Genomic DNA, 15,088 nt, shown 5'->3' with positions numbered 1-15,088 from the left:
GAAGATGGCTCTAACATACAGTGAGTTTTAATACAAAGAATTAATTCATGTTCATTTAATTTATGCAAGATTTTGGGGAGCTCATACGGGAAGGAGTGAAGACAGAAGACATCATCTTCCAGGCCCCCCTGTATTTCCTATTTATTCCTCTGAACTCAAGAAGTTGAGCAGCATAGTTCTTGGCAAAAAAAAAATCACCTCCCAAAAATAGAATTGTGATTTGCCCTGCGTTTCTAGCTTTGCTTACTGGTGATAAGCCTTGCAGCATCTCCACTTACCTGTTTGTTGTAGAAACCTAAAGTTCTTCATACAACATCACTAGTAACAGTAAAACAGGACAGGTCCCATTTGAACTCACGGTCAGGTGATGCAAAGCGGCTTGCTTCCACACAGCTAAACTCTCTTTTGCCCCAAAGTAAGGTAACCTCTAGGCTATGCCATCTGACAAACCATGCCATGTCACTAACTACAAGAACACCAGTGTGCATAAGCCAGATACAGAATAGTTTTGATCCTGTGTCCCACCCTTATCAGTTTACTAATATCCTCAGAGTCTGGAACTACATCCAGAAAAGTCTAGTAAGCCTACACACAGCTGATTCAGAGTCAGACTACTTCTCATACTGAAATGGTTACCTAACTTTTACATTTGTGAAACTGCTGCAATGAAGATTTAAATACAAAATTTAAATAACTTCAAAATAGCCTTTAAATAGAATAGCACCACTCTAAATGAAACTATCATGCAAAGCAACAAATTTATAGCAACTACTGTGAAAGCTTTTAATATTATAAAACTTTTAAATGAGACATTCAAAAGGGTTTTGCTATAGAGGTGAGAAATTTTCCCTTAAGAAGTGACTTACCATCAAAGAGTCTATCAATAATGTCAAAACCAGCACGGAGATCGGATAAAGAAAATTCATAAAACTTGGTCCAACCCTACCATTAAAAGAAGTCCAAAGAATTTCAGTGGTTACACAATGATAGTCATGAAGTAAAATACAACTATTATGTGATTACTGAATACTAATACTTAACACTGAATGAAAAAAGAGACAACTTATGCCCTCCAAAGAGCATTCAATGGGAACATTCAATGGAGTTAGTACAAAAACTCTCAAAATCCACAAAAACAAAAACGAAAACCACCCCAAAACAAACAAAAAAAACCCCCTGCTCTACCAGTGCCTTTAATTTATATACTTACAGAAGCTAGAATCCATTGAGTATGAGGAAGTTTAAATTAATATTATTTCCTAACAGTATTTACTAAAATTTGATGTCATCTGTGACTAGACCACACATTGAAATGTGATTTTTTTTTTTTATTTTGTATTTCCATCTCCTTTGAGTTTTCATAAATAGGTCTGATTCTTCAAACACGGTCTATCATACTTTCATCATCTAACCCCTTAATTCACGTCACTTCTCTACTGACTACTGCTGCCATTGCAGCAAAAATGCCAACCGCCATATGCATAGAATGCATATGCATTCTCAGGTCAAGACTGCAGCTGCTCCACAGATCACAATAAGACTATCAGCCAGTCATCCTGAAGGTCACAAACTGGCAAGATACTGCAGTCTCTCAACAGTGTTCATGTATTATTTTTATTGACAGATCTGTACTTGGATCCAAAACAACCTGAAATTCATTAAGAAATACAAGAGCTTCTAGCTAGGATTAATTGCAGTCCAGCAATGTCAGAAACTGGTAATCTCGAACAAATTATAAAACCATCCCTAAATCTGCAAATGAAACAAATACAGTTAGAGTGGAATCATGTAGAAAGCAGCAATCCTACTTTGTGTCACTAAGAAATCTGTTATAAATGAATGTGAATTTGAACAAAGCTAAGCAAGAATTCGTATGTCAGATCACTACTTAGTACATTTTCATATACTCCCTGTACACTATATTCAAAGCCTGCTACTTCAAGAGGCAAAGAACTTTATAAATCACAAAGTCAAAACTAGCAAAAAACTCTCAAGCATACCAGGTTCTGCTGTCATGTTTCAGAGGACAGCTAATTTCATTCCTAGTCTATAAAAGAAAGACATAGAAGTTTGTTGGCTGGGGGGGCGTGTTTCTATTTACATATTTGCAGCCAGGAAAAAAAATGTTTCCTTTAAACAAATGTTTATCTAAGGAAACAGAAGCACATCACAATCTCTAAAATACATTATAATTCTCACAAGAAACAAGTAAATTCCCTTGTTCTTCCTTCTCTTTGGACAGAATTTGTGTGCAAAGAAAAGCAATCTCATCTCTTCCTTACCAACAAGGTGTCTCTTTTCTCATGTCATCCATTAAACTATGTACATTTCCAAAATACTTTTTTTCTTGTCCCAGCAAACAGGATTCACAAAATCATTTCCACAGGACCTCTCTCCTGCATCAGTAACACTTAGTACACAAATCACAAAATAATCCCATGCAGGCATTGACAAGATTCAGAGGGAAAGGAATTTTGGCTATCTAGATCTTATTTTGCAATGAATTCAGAGACAATAATGAAGGCAGGCAACAGAAATGTCTGGGGTTTTCTCATCTCTGAACAAGACCTAACATAAACCAAATAAAAAATACGTCCAAGAATAATAAATGGGGTAAATTTTTCAAAAGGTAGCAAAAAAAGATGTTACCTGAGGAATATAATTTCTTCTTTCTTGGCAAACAGCATGAAACCATGCTAAGCAGAAGAGAGAATGAGCTCGAGACAGATTTCCCTTCTTATTGATTTGCTCTGGTGTCCAAGATTCATAGGTTCGCAAGAGATTTTTTTTCAGGCCTGGAGGTGCCTGCATTGAAAGAAAAAACACTTTTCTAAATAAAAAACCTGATAACTTTAATGTACTATTTTCTTAAATTCTAACTTAAAATTTGTAACTTAATGAAATTACAAAGATTACTTAACTAAAAATAAATGCAAGAAAATATCTTCTTTTAATAAATGGCCTAACAACAGAATGTTCTACTGGAAATAACTTCAATATATGGAAGGAAAATGTAACCAAAACCAACTGATAGGAGGAATGAACTACACTAAAAGACCCTAGTCAAAGAATAATATTCTATCAAAATATGTAAGCAGGAAACTAAATTATTTTTTTTTTAAGAATAAGAACCATTCTTCTGACTTTACAAGCTCAAAACTACCAATTACCATTTCTCTGATGAGAGCCAATTCGTTTTATGCCATCACCACATTCTATTTAGCTATCATCTAGATATAGTATGTGTGTATTACACAGAGCCATGTAGCAGGTAATGTTCAAGACCAGTAGAAATAATTCCAGTTAAAGTGTATATAATAACAAAGAATACAGTGCTTACAAGTATAAGCAACTGATTAGATGATCATTTTCAAATTATTTGCAAGTGTGAAGCAAACATAAATTTTAAAGATTTAAATCACAATTTAATATTTAGAATAATGTTCTTTGTTCTTTTTGAAAAATTATTGGTTCTTAATGTTTCCACAGTTGCATATGTTGCCTATGCATGCTTGTGGCAAATGCAAAACACAGTAGTCAATTGATAATTTCTTAAGTATCTATATCTTGATTGGTAACAGTTAAAGGATATATCACAAGCATAAAATAATAAAATATTACTACCCAAGTAATTGACTATCATTGCCCTGTCACAGTAACATAACACTTACTACAAAGGAAAAGGCAACAAAGGCATTCACAACATTGCGTCAGTGTAAAGCTCCAATTATTCCAAAGATAGTGAGATCTGTAACTTCAAGAATCTAGATGAAATGTGACAATCTTACATAACTCTGTAGTTTCTGTACCACTGAAGACTTCAATATAAGCAAGAAGGTATCCCAGAAGTTTAAGAATACCTTCAGTCAATATAAAAGCGTAACAATTTTGGCTTCTTGAAAGTCAGCAACGTTAGACTCTAAAAGGTCAGAGCTTCTTGGTTTAGCTGTAGGCAAAATCTCCGCATTCCATAACCAATGGAGCTGTTAGTAGCACCTCTCCTCAGGATTTCCACGATGGATTAGACACTTTCCAATAAGTTGGAGGAGCATGGTCCCAGTTATTACTTAGATTGAGTCATGTTAAAGCAAAGCTTTTAATTTTTAGTAAATGTCTTTAATTAGATGTTCTACTGAATGGCAAGAGAGACTTTTTGTTATAAGGCTCCATTAAATATCAGCTATTGGGCCAGAGAGAAAGCTAAGGAATAGAAAGTGTTATTCTGTGATTTTCAGATGAAGACATTTATCAAGAAAGAGGAATTCTTTGGGTTTCATTTACATTCCAGCACCTGTGTAGGTTTTTGCTTCTGAGAAACACTGAATAAATGCATAAAATATTCTGGAGCACAAAGCAGAACAAATACTTCCCACAGGTAAATTTATTTTCAGTTCAGAGTTTCAAGCGGGAAAAAATATATGTGGGAAAGAAATTTTCCAAATTTTTACTTTAAAGCACAGCTTCTTCAAATTTCCACATATACACTAAAAACAATCATCAAAATCTTTCAAGGTAAATTGATCTAACTGAATATGAGGCAAAACCAGTTAGTAAATAGCCCACATTATCCAAACATTATTTTATCTAAACATATAGTTTACTATACATGCAAATTCATTCATTGTAAGCATGTAATAAAAGCTTTCCAAACAGATCTTACTTCATAAGTTATTTTCAGACTTGATTGAAGCAAAATTGGTGTAAATTTTGGATGAACTTCAGTAGTAAGCCAAAGGCGGAAGTTAGGTTGAGGCTGTAATGTATTCAGTTCCTGTTAAAGAAATATTATATATTGAAGTAGGTTTTGGGTTGTTTTCATTTATTTGTCTGGTTTGTTTTTGTTTTTTTTTAAATGTACCAAACAGTATTTAAAAATTTATAATACCCTAAACTAGAAAGTCAGGTTTTTCTAAAAATTCTTTAGTTATTTTCACAAGTAAAGTTATTTAAAAGACTGCAATTCAATATGCGTTGTCTCCACACATTTGTATGCTCACTGTGCTCATGCTAACTGTATCAAAATATCTGCACCTTCCCCCCCAGATCTTGAATTCAGAGCATGATAATAAGAGGAGTTAAGAACTCCACTGTGTACATGTAAAAAAGCACCAGAAGGCTATATCTCAAAAGATGACGGCTTGTAATGTGGGCTGCATATCAACAACAGATCCCAGTGACTTTCATCAACAGTGCAGCTACATTAATTCATTTTTCTTCAGGAGTTTGTTATATGCATACTTCCTGTATCATGAATCCATAGAAAACTGAAAATAGGAAAATGGAGTTCTAAGAGAAAAAAATATTGTCAAATTCTATTTCAAATATAAAGGCTTTACATAAAACACCTAACTACTGAACGTATGAAAAACAGTGCTGGTGCTTTATGTGCATCTGAAACAGCCTTATTTTTCACTGAATATACCAAAGTTATTTAACAATTGACTTGAGAAGAATGTCAACAGTTTTCTGTATGTCTTGGAAGAAACATACTTCAAAAAAATCCTAACAGATTCATGTCATTTCCGTTTAATTCAAAATCTCTAAAATACAGTAATTTAGTTTTCAGTGCTTTTAGGGAAGAAGAAATTTCTGTCAGTCTATTAATTTTTTCTGCGCTCTAGACGAAATGACAACTACACCTGGTACCTAACATCACCGAATTGTTGAGGTTGGAAGGAACCTCTGGAGACGGTCTAGTCCAACCCTGTGCTCAAAGCAGTGTCAGCTATAGCAGGTTGCCCACAACTCTGTCCAGTCAGCATTCGAAGTATCTCCAAGGATGGAGACTTCACAGCCCTTCTGGACAACCTGTTCCAGTGTTTGACCATCGTCACAGTAAAAATATTTTGTCTTATGTTTAAATGGCACTTCCTGTAATTCAGTTTGTGCCCACAGCCTACTGCCCTGTCATGGGACACCACTGAGAAGAGCCTAGCTCTGTCTCCTTTATCCTTCCCATCAGCCAATACATACCAAGATTCCCCATGAGTCTTCTCTTCCCCAGCTTGAACAGTTTGTTCTCTCAGTCTCTCCTTGTATGACAAATACTCCAGTCCCTTCATCACCACAGTGGCCCTTTACTGGACTGGTTCCAGTATGCCCATGCCCAACCCCTGTACAGGGTTGAGGATCAATGGACATAGCACACCAGATGTGTCTCACCAGATAAGGATCAACCCAAACACCACACACACACCCTGCATCCATCCCACCCTGCTCCTGACCTGCTGGCAATGTTCTGCCTAAAGCAGCACAGGAGAATGGTGGACATCTTTGCCACAAGGGCTCACAGTCAGCTTCTTTCTTACCCACCAGAACTCCCAGATCTTTTCCACCAAGCTGCTTTACAGCCAGTTAGCCTTTAGACTATCTGGATGCCTGGAATTATCCCTTCCCATGGGAAGCACTTGCTATGTCCCTTTGTTAAATTTCACAAGGACAGCCTACTTCCAGGCTATCAAGGGCCTTCTGAATGGAAGCAGATCCATGTGCTGTATCAATCATTTCTCCCAGTGTTGTATCATCTGTACTTGCTAAGAATGCACTCTGCCCCATTATTCATGACATTAAGATGCTACACAAAGTTGGCCACAGTATCAATTCCCAAAGCATATCACTGATAACTAGCCTCTGACTGAATTTTTTGATACCGACAACAACCTTTTCAGTCATACAGTGAGGCTAGTTTTCAATTTACCTCACTGTGGAACAATCAGGTCTGTATTTCATCAACAATGGGATACAAAATAAGGTATGAAAACAATCCACAGCCTTGGAAGCAGGAGATTTCAGAAAGTAAAACAAAGGAATTTTATGTGTTGGTTCAAGTGCAAACAATCATCTGCAGCATGCATCCTCTGAAACATCATGTTTGACTAGAAGACAGCTAAGGCTGTGAAGGTATCATCTTCATATTGATAAAGTTCACATTGACTAGAAGACATATTTCAGCTTCTCAAATTGGAAGATTGTGAGAACTAAGTTTATGTACCTGAATGAAACTGAACTATAAAATAAGCAGATGTCTCTGAAAAGGATGTTCAACCATCTGAATTACATAGCCTCACACATTGCTAATGGTATTTAAAACAGACAAGGGGATGTGCTGAATCAAACATCAGCAGATCTCAGTCTATATTAATCTCAGCAGGACGTTTAACACATTTGCTAGCATGTTCTTTGGGAAAGAATACAAAACTTCTGTCACATAACCATATTTTAATACTTATGAGACCTGAAATTTTATAATTACTAAGAGGCTTACAAACACTTCCTCACTGTCCACCATCATATTCAGATGAGATGACACACATAAGTGCCATCTTGCTTTGCCTTTGAATCTTTTCAAAATGGACTGTAAGGATGTTAAAGGCACATGTGTGTCACATGGTCATTGCTAGACAGAAGACAGACTCCAAGCTCACGTGCACTGAGTACATTTTACAGACAATTGTTAGAAAACTGGAAAATTAATACTGTAGTAACTGTTGATACAGATTCCTCACCTTTCTTTTTTGAGTTTGTTTAGTTCGTGGCTTTCACAGGGATACACATGTAAAGCCACTTCAAATTAGTTATCAAGTTAATGACTTTGCAAGCCATAATATAGTTTCTATAAAACGTAAGACATTTTTATTTTAAATGAGTAAAAATCTTTTAGTGACTCAGGCACAAGCTACACTTAAGGAAAAGAACTGCTAAAAAGATATTCCTAGAATAGAGAGGAAAAATAATAATAATAAATTTAAGTATATGCAGATTCAAAGCTCAGCTGACAAACATGGATGGTATCCCATAAAGCACCAGAAGTCCTAACAGGAGCATTTGTTCACTCATTGTGGCAGAAATGCTCTATATTGTGTGAAAATTCAAGTGCTCACACAAAGGAAGGAGTTGCTTTGATCTGAAGCATTTCACTTTATCTGTACTGCAAACATTCATTTTTAAATTGTTGGAATTGTAAACATCACCATGGCAATGCCTGAAATGCTTCAGGCATGCTGCATACTCATTCTGTCTGGTTTACAATAGACTTCTCTAGCACCCTCACCTTTTCCAATACAGGAAGCCAAGAAGTAACAAGATGCAGGTTCTTTAAACACAGCCATTCTCCATTGCGTGCACATTCTTTTAAAGTTTGAATAGCCAGATCAGCTTGGCCTTGGCCCATTGCAATCTGAAACGACAGACACGGCTGCATCAAGAATTTATCATACTTCATTTAACAGTCAATACAAAATGGTGTTTCAAAGTTAAAGTGCATATGTAAAACAGAAGGTGTGCTAAGGATAACCAGAATTTTCCCTAATGTGATAGGCTGCTAAAACAGTGAAAAGATTAATGAAAATACAGTTTCTCTTTGTAACTTACCCAACCAGATTTTCTTAAGAAACATTACCTAGCGTTTTTTAGAAAAAAAACATACATCACTTGGTGACAGTGACAGTATTCCCTGGCAACTGAAAAAGTAATTTAAACATCATTGACTAAACAGTATTACTGCAGAACTGCTGATACAACGAAAACAAGAGATATGTGAGAACAAATTTTCTTTTGACTGCAGGTTGGGAGTACTATCTTTGAAGAGAAACACTCGATTTCACATTACGGTGACTGAAAAACTAAGGCTGCCCTCTTTCCAGCTGGGAAATATGAATAGCTTAACAGTATTTTCTTCATCTTTTATAGTACCATATTGCTGCTAAAATAAATTTGGGTCTTCAAATGAAAATACAAAGATGACAAACTGAATTTTCACATAAATTAGTGAAAACTGAAAATAAAGGAAGGACTTGTTCTGTGGTACAATACTGCAACAATTGACGATAGACTATATGTATAGTATATTCACCTTGGTTCTTCCTTAGAATCTAATTGGAAGCTACACCTAACAAAAAAACCTGAATCAAGCATGTTGAAAAGAAAGTAGTTCTAGCCAATGTGAAATTCTTACCTTGGCAGCACTGCTGCAGCAAAATAGAACTATTGTGATTATTATGACTTCACCAAATGCCGCTTATGTAGCATTCCTGTCTTTTTATCCTAAAACTGTACTGAATCAAAGAAACTTGAGGGCTTATCTTTAGATGATAATACAGAGATAACCTCTGCCTAAATAAACTGAGTATAATACCTTGAAATAATTTTAAATAGTCAAAAGTAGATAACTGAAAATCACTAGAGAATATAGTAGCATGCTAAATAAATTTAGTGGTCTGCTCTTTATCCCATATGAGAAATGATTCAACAGAGAAAAAAAAATCTGATCCTCTATGTTCTGTTCAAATTGCATAAGAAAGTGCATGAAAAATAGGAACAAAATATCCTCATTAGTAGGATAACTTTTAGATGATTGTACTACTTCTTAAATACATGTTACCATGTTACTTTTCAGAAGTCCAACGTGTAAAGGATATTATAGAGATAAACATAAAAAAGCCATGTAGAAGAGTAAGAAATGTGCATTCTGAAATGCTCACAGATAGACAAACTGGCAGTAGGACACACATCTTTACAATTTGATTGGAAAAATACATTACATCAGTGCATATTCCAGGAAAGGACTATTTAAAAGCAACATAAAACTTGACACTTTCCATTTCTATGCTGACCAGTGATTAGCTTCGTCAACTCCTTTCCTCTGAACATCTCAAATGACAGAGGGAAATAATGTTTTAATGTTTTACAGAAAGGTATAAAGCATATTGCTACTGTGTATTGGAAATGTTAGGAAACTACTTGTATCGTAGAATGAGTTGGGATAAATCCTGGAAGGTCTTTACTTCAATTTCCAGCTCAAAGTAGGGCTAGCTATAAAACAGATCAGACCAGGATCTAAGAGTTTTGTCCAGTGGACACTTGGGAACCTACAAGGATGGAGACTGCACCAGAAAATCTTACTGCTCTTATGGTGCAAAACATTTCTTCTTACAATCCAATTGTAACCTATGTCATTGTCGTTTTATGCCCATTGTTTCTGTCCACCATGCCTTAATTGCAAAGAGTCTGGGTCCATATTCTCAGTGACAGTCTAGTAGGTACTGAAAGACGTTATTAGGTGATCACAAAGACTTGTCTGCTGGCAGGACACAGTGCTGGTTCACACTGAGCATGATGTCTACCAAAGCCCTCCAGTCCTTTTCAGCAGAGGACCTCCACAGCCAGCCTGTTGCCTGCATCATTGCAAAAGTTTCTTCTTTCCAAAGGGCAGGCCTTCCTGAGTTCTGCAAGGTTCCTGTCAGCCAAGGAAAGCTGTGAGCTCAGTATTCAGTGGGGAAGAGCACATATACACAAGGCATGTGGAAAAAGCTGATACACTTAACGGCCTTTTAGTTTCAGGTTTCAGTGCTGAGGCTTGTTCTCAGGCCTCTCAGGTCTCTCAAACCTACAAGCAGAAGTGCAATGCCCACAGTAGAGAGAGAGATGTAGGAATCATTCTGTATTGAATGCAAGACAGGGAAGAAGTTGCCTACCATTATAAAAAACAACTCTTATATTGGCTAGGCAAGTAATTTTGGTGTTGTGTGCCTAGTCCTGAAACTTGAGAGCTTTCCCATATGGTCAGTCTTAAACATTGTTTTAAAAGGACTTGAAATGTAAGAGTGCTGTTCAAAATTACCCATCAACAACTAATTAGTTAACATTTACTTGTAAAAATTCTCAAAATATTTCACAGTACTTCACAAAATACTGAAGTATTAACAAACACTAAACATCTGATACATGTTTTCTACTGAAGGAAGAATACTCAAGTCCTACAAGCAGAGAAAATTACAAAGTCCAGTTTTCAGTGGGTTTTGTTCATATTTCAGTTACTCCACACTGAAGTTACTATTTCAGCACGTGTAGGAATTCTTTGTCTCTTTTGTTCTCTTCCATCTCTCTTCTCCTTTTTTCCTTTTCCAAGTTGGAGGAAATGTCTCTCATGTGGATTCTGCTTCTATGAAGATCACTAATTGTGTCTCTCTTCTCTAACCCATTTTCCAATGGAATCAGAAGTTAGGGGCAAAATAGGTGAGAACAACACACAGACACAAAACTATGCCTTTACATACCAATTTCCTTAAAAAACCAAGGTAAAACAGATATTGCTACTGCAAAATTTTACACATTTTGATCTTTAATTATTATGCTTCTCTAAAACTGACCTGATGGTAGCACTCAGTATTTCTTTCAACACTTGCAAGTTCTTGCAGCTCTTGAGAAGGATCAGCACCAGGAGAAATAATTATCAAGATGGGCTCAATTTCCAGAGTCTCTTTATACAGACGTTTCAAATTCAGAGGCAATGGAGATAATTCTTTTATTCCTATAATTAGAATTATTACAGAAATAAAGTGACTCTACAGGATGAAGTATCTGCATACGCCAAATCTGAATGCATTTTCAGAAGGCCTGAACAAAGGCTTTCACTTTCAACAAAAGCACAAACTAAACCATTTTAAAAGCACTTTTTAATAATACTTTACAAGAAAAAAATCAGCAAATCCATTTCCAATATATTTTTAAATCCTAATACTTAAGAATTCCATAAGAACTATAAAATAAAAGTGAAACATAAAGGAAAAAAAAAGGATTTAATTGTTGCATGGAAATACCCTGGTGAAAAATTAACTTACCCAAGGTTTTACATGCAAAAAGAGTCATGGCACTCTGTAGCCTGTCTGGTCGGACAGCTTGGACCACAAGGACCTTAAAAGAAAAGGGTGATGAGTTTATAAAATATATTAAGACAATTTAAAATTCAAGAGTCTTCTTAAAAGGCTGAATTCTTTTAAGTTCTCTTTAGAACAAAGTTATTTTCTCTGAATATATAGAGCTATCTGATTATTCCTTTTCTAGCTAATCTAATATAATTGCTCCTTTATAAGAAGCTTGTCCTATTAATAGAATCAGAAGATAGATCTACATCTAATGCCTATTTGTAAGCTGGAATTTTTTCTACAGTGTCCTAGAAAAAAAGGTAGCTATGAAGGTAGCTAGTGACACAAAGCAAAATTAGCTTTATACTGATAATCTAATTTCTGTACACATACTTTAGCAGTGACATCCTAACTGGAATACTAATGTTTCTAATTTTAATGCAGTAATACAAAAAAAAATCAGTTTTGAAATAATTTCCTTTGTTTAAGAACACTTTTAGAGTTTTATATCTAACTTCTCTTCCCCAATCATTCTGACTTTCAAACATGCTTTTACTGTTCTTCAAAAGGCTACAGAACACAAAGAGCTAATCAATTCAGACACAAATTAAATTAGCAGTTTCTCTCTTTTTCAGAGAACTTCCTGCAAATGTTCAGTGTAAGCAACTGAAGGCAACTAATACAACTTCAGTAAAATCTTCAGCTTTGTTACAATCAGCACCCTCTTCTCCTTGCAGACTTGCAAACTGCATTCTGAACATATCTTTGCATTCCAGTTTCCAAGTCTGAAAGATCTATTCTTAATTTTTGGAGAAAAATTTTAACTTTGTTAAATTTTTAAGAAAGTACTACTTTTCAAGCTTGAGATTACACTAAAGTGCTACTGCATGATTTAGAACATTAACATACCGTTTGAAAGAAACTAACTTTTGAGTGGCCTATAAACCTAACTGGATAGTTTCAGTATGTTTCACCAACAGAAACATTCTTAATACCTTCTATTTTTCCCTCTAGCAAGGAACTAGATATGGAATATGCTGATCATTCTGGATTTAATTTCGTATAAATGCAGAATGTTTATGACATAATATTGCATACATACAAGAACTGCTCTTCTGCATTTCATCAAAACAAACACGAGTCAGACAAATTCCTTTCCAAAATGCTTTGTTCCTAAATTATGTGCAAGCTATTTTAGAAATTCTCCTCCTCCATAAAAACTTCAGAGATCCCATACGAGCCAAGCAGCATGAAACTACATTGTCGTGTAATCCACCCCTGCTTTGGCTGGGCCTTCATTTTACGTGAAGTGACTTCAAATGAAAAATCACAGCATCATTTGAAATAAGTAATGAGACCCTTTTGCTTACAAACACAAGAAGGATGAGATTTTCTCTTCTAGAGAAGAAGGATCCCTGGGTGGAGGAAGGAATTTGCCTTTCCAACATTCTTGGTGAGTTCTTTAATCATCAAGATTTCAGAAAGCATAGTCTTTCATGACCACTATACTAAAATACAGTGGGCTGCTTCTGCATTTTGTCATTTTCAGTCATTGTGTGAGTTTGCACATTGACTGATGAACTAAATTAATGATACCCAAAACACTGACAAATTCTGCAGTAACAAAGCAACTGTGGAAGAATATGCATTCATAAAATTAATTCTGTGAATGTTTCTAAAGAGCTTGTTACTTTACACTGTATGCTCAGTTACAGCCAATGCACAAACAGACTCGATAAGACAGAACAGGGGAAAAAAAAGAAAGTAAAGAAACCCAACCCAAACCAAACCAAACAAAACACCAAACACACACGCACAAAAAAAAACGAACAAACACAACTAAGTATACAAGTTAAGCTGTAAGCCAGTGCAGATACTGTCACTGCTTATTACTCAATCTGGCTTGAAAACTACATTTCCAAGATGTAAAACATAATTTCAATGCTCAACTCATAATTGCTTTCAAATAATTTAATAGGAGATTACCTGCTGAAATAAGGAAATTCTTTTTACAATAGTAGATGGAAAGTCTTGTTCACACACAGAACTCTGAGAAAAAGTGTGCCACAGACTTTCATCTTCAAAGCAAAGTGTTTGATAGAGACCTGGGTGAGAAATCTACAAAATAAATAACACGTATTTAAGAATAAAGAAGAATAGTCATTTGGGCATTGTATATTGTAATTAATTTCCAAATAACACCATGAACCTAAATGTGTAAATACTTGTGCATCTCACACAACTCAATTCAAACTTCAGAGTTATAGAAGAAAATGGTAAGTTTTTTAATTAACCATTTGTTCACCTACTCCCCCAGAATTGCTAAGTCTGTATCTACTCGATATTTTTGTTTTTAAACTTTTAGGTTCTTTGTTTTGAGTTCTGCTCAGTTGTACTTCTTTCCTTTAATCATGACCAGGTTCTTTTTCTATCAGTACATGCTAATGATTCACCTAGTCATTAATTTTCTGTTTCTTTGTTTAAACCCTTAACAACCGTGTCTACCACACCATTACTGCAATTGTTCCTATCTCTGGTGAAGAGAAATGAATAATAATGAACTCTGGATTTAGCAGCAGAAGTCTTTGACAAAGAACCTAAGACAATTTCAATGACTAGTATTTTCATTTAGTTCCCTTCAGGATCAGAGAACTGCAATACTGACTGTTGCAGGATAAAACAAAGCAAGAAAGTTTGGTTTGGTTGTTTTTTATTTTATTTTGTAAAAGCAACAAGAAACTCCAACATTCATTTCAAGACATGCATGGACATCTGAGAGTGAGAGACAGAGAGATAAAGAGAGAGAGAGAGAAACAATTTCCCAATTAACAGTTTAATGATTTGAATACAAGATTAAGTGGTTTGTGAAAGCCATTATATAAGAGAAACCTGCAACTTAAATATCCTTTGCAATTTTTCCTCCGTATCTAATCTCAGTAAGATGATAGGCTGATTTACATGCACTGAAATTAATTCTTAGATGGGGTAAAGATGTATATGAAAAGACTCAGAAAAATGAGTTGTTGCTTTCTTTTTTTTTTTAACAAGTTTTTTTTCAAATGGGTTTAAATTAAGCCATGGTTTCTGAAAGGTAGAATAAACGGATTAATGAAAAAAATATGTCTGATAAATATGTATTTGAGTATTCAAATCCAAACTATTTGCTAAAACTAAAGGCCTTTTAAATTACATTCAAACCACCACATGATGGATACCTTCAGAGATGCTACTGCCCAGGCTCTGTCTTGTTCTATCCAAGAGGGAATCTGGTCACGAACACTTCTTTGTGAATCCTTATTGAAGCAAGTTATGTTACACACATAAGTTACACACATTTTTGTGAAACACTATATTCACTAATAAGATTATGAGATTTGTGTTTTTAATAAAAATAGCATTTACAACAGGAATCTTTCTGTGGCCTTTTGCTAAGTACATAAATGGCA

The 15,088-nt window shown here is 35.2% G+C and overlaps 1 protein-coding gene across 1 annotated transcript in view; it reads right to left on the bottom strand.

The window, feature by feature from the left end:
• Positions 1–15,088, bottom strand: part of DYNC2H1 (dynein cytoplasmic 2 heavy chain 1) — a 155,798-nt gene that overhangs the window by 59,531 nt on the left and 81,179 nt on the right. The window contains exons 73-80 of the mRNA XM_054390673.1: positions 14,858–14,935; positions 13,629–13,760; positions 11,619–11,691; positions 11,148–11,308; positions 8,051–8,176; positions 4,661–4,771; positions 2,650–2,805; positions 867–942 (exon numbers count right to left, since the gene is read on the bottom strand). Of these exons, the coding sequence (XP_054246648.1) occupies positions 867–942; positions 2,650–2,805; positions 4,661–4,771; positions 8,051–8,176; positions 11,148–11,308; positions 11,619–11,691; positions 13,629–13,760; positions 14,858–14,935 (913 nt within the window). The remainder of the gene's footprint in view (positions 1–866; positions 943–2,649; positions 2,806–4,660; positions 4,772–8,050; positions 8,177–11,147; positions 11,309–11,618; positions 11,692–13,628; positions 13,761–14,857; positions 14,936–15,088) is intronic.

Source organism: Indicator indicator, chromosome 1 (assembly GCF_027791375.1).
Source record: "Indicator indicator isolate 239-I01 chromosome 1, UM_Iind_1.1, whole genome shotgun sequence".
Taxonomy (NCBI): Eukaryota; Metazoa; Chordata; class Aves; order Piciformes; family Indicatoridae; genus Indicator; species Indicator indicator.
This window is presented reverse-complemented; position numbering and strand designations above follow the sequence as displayed.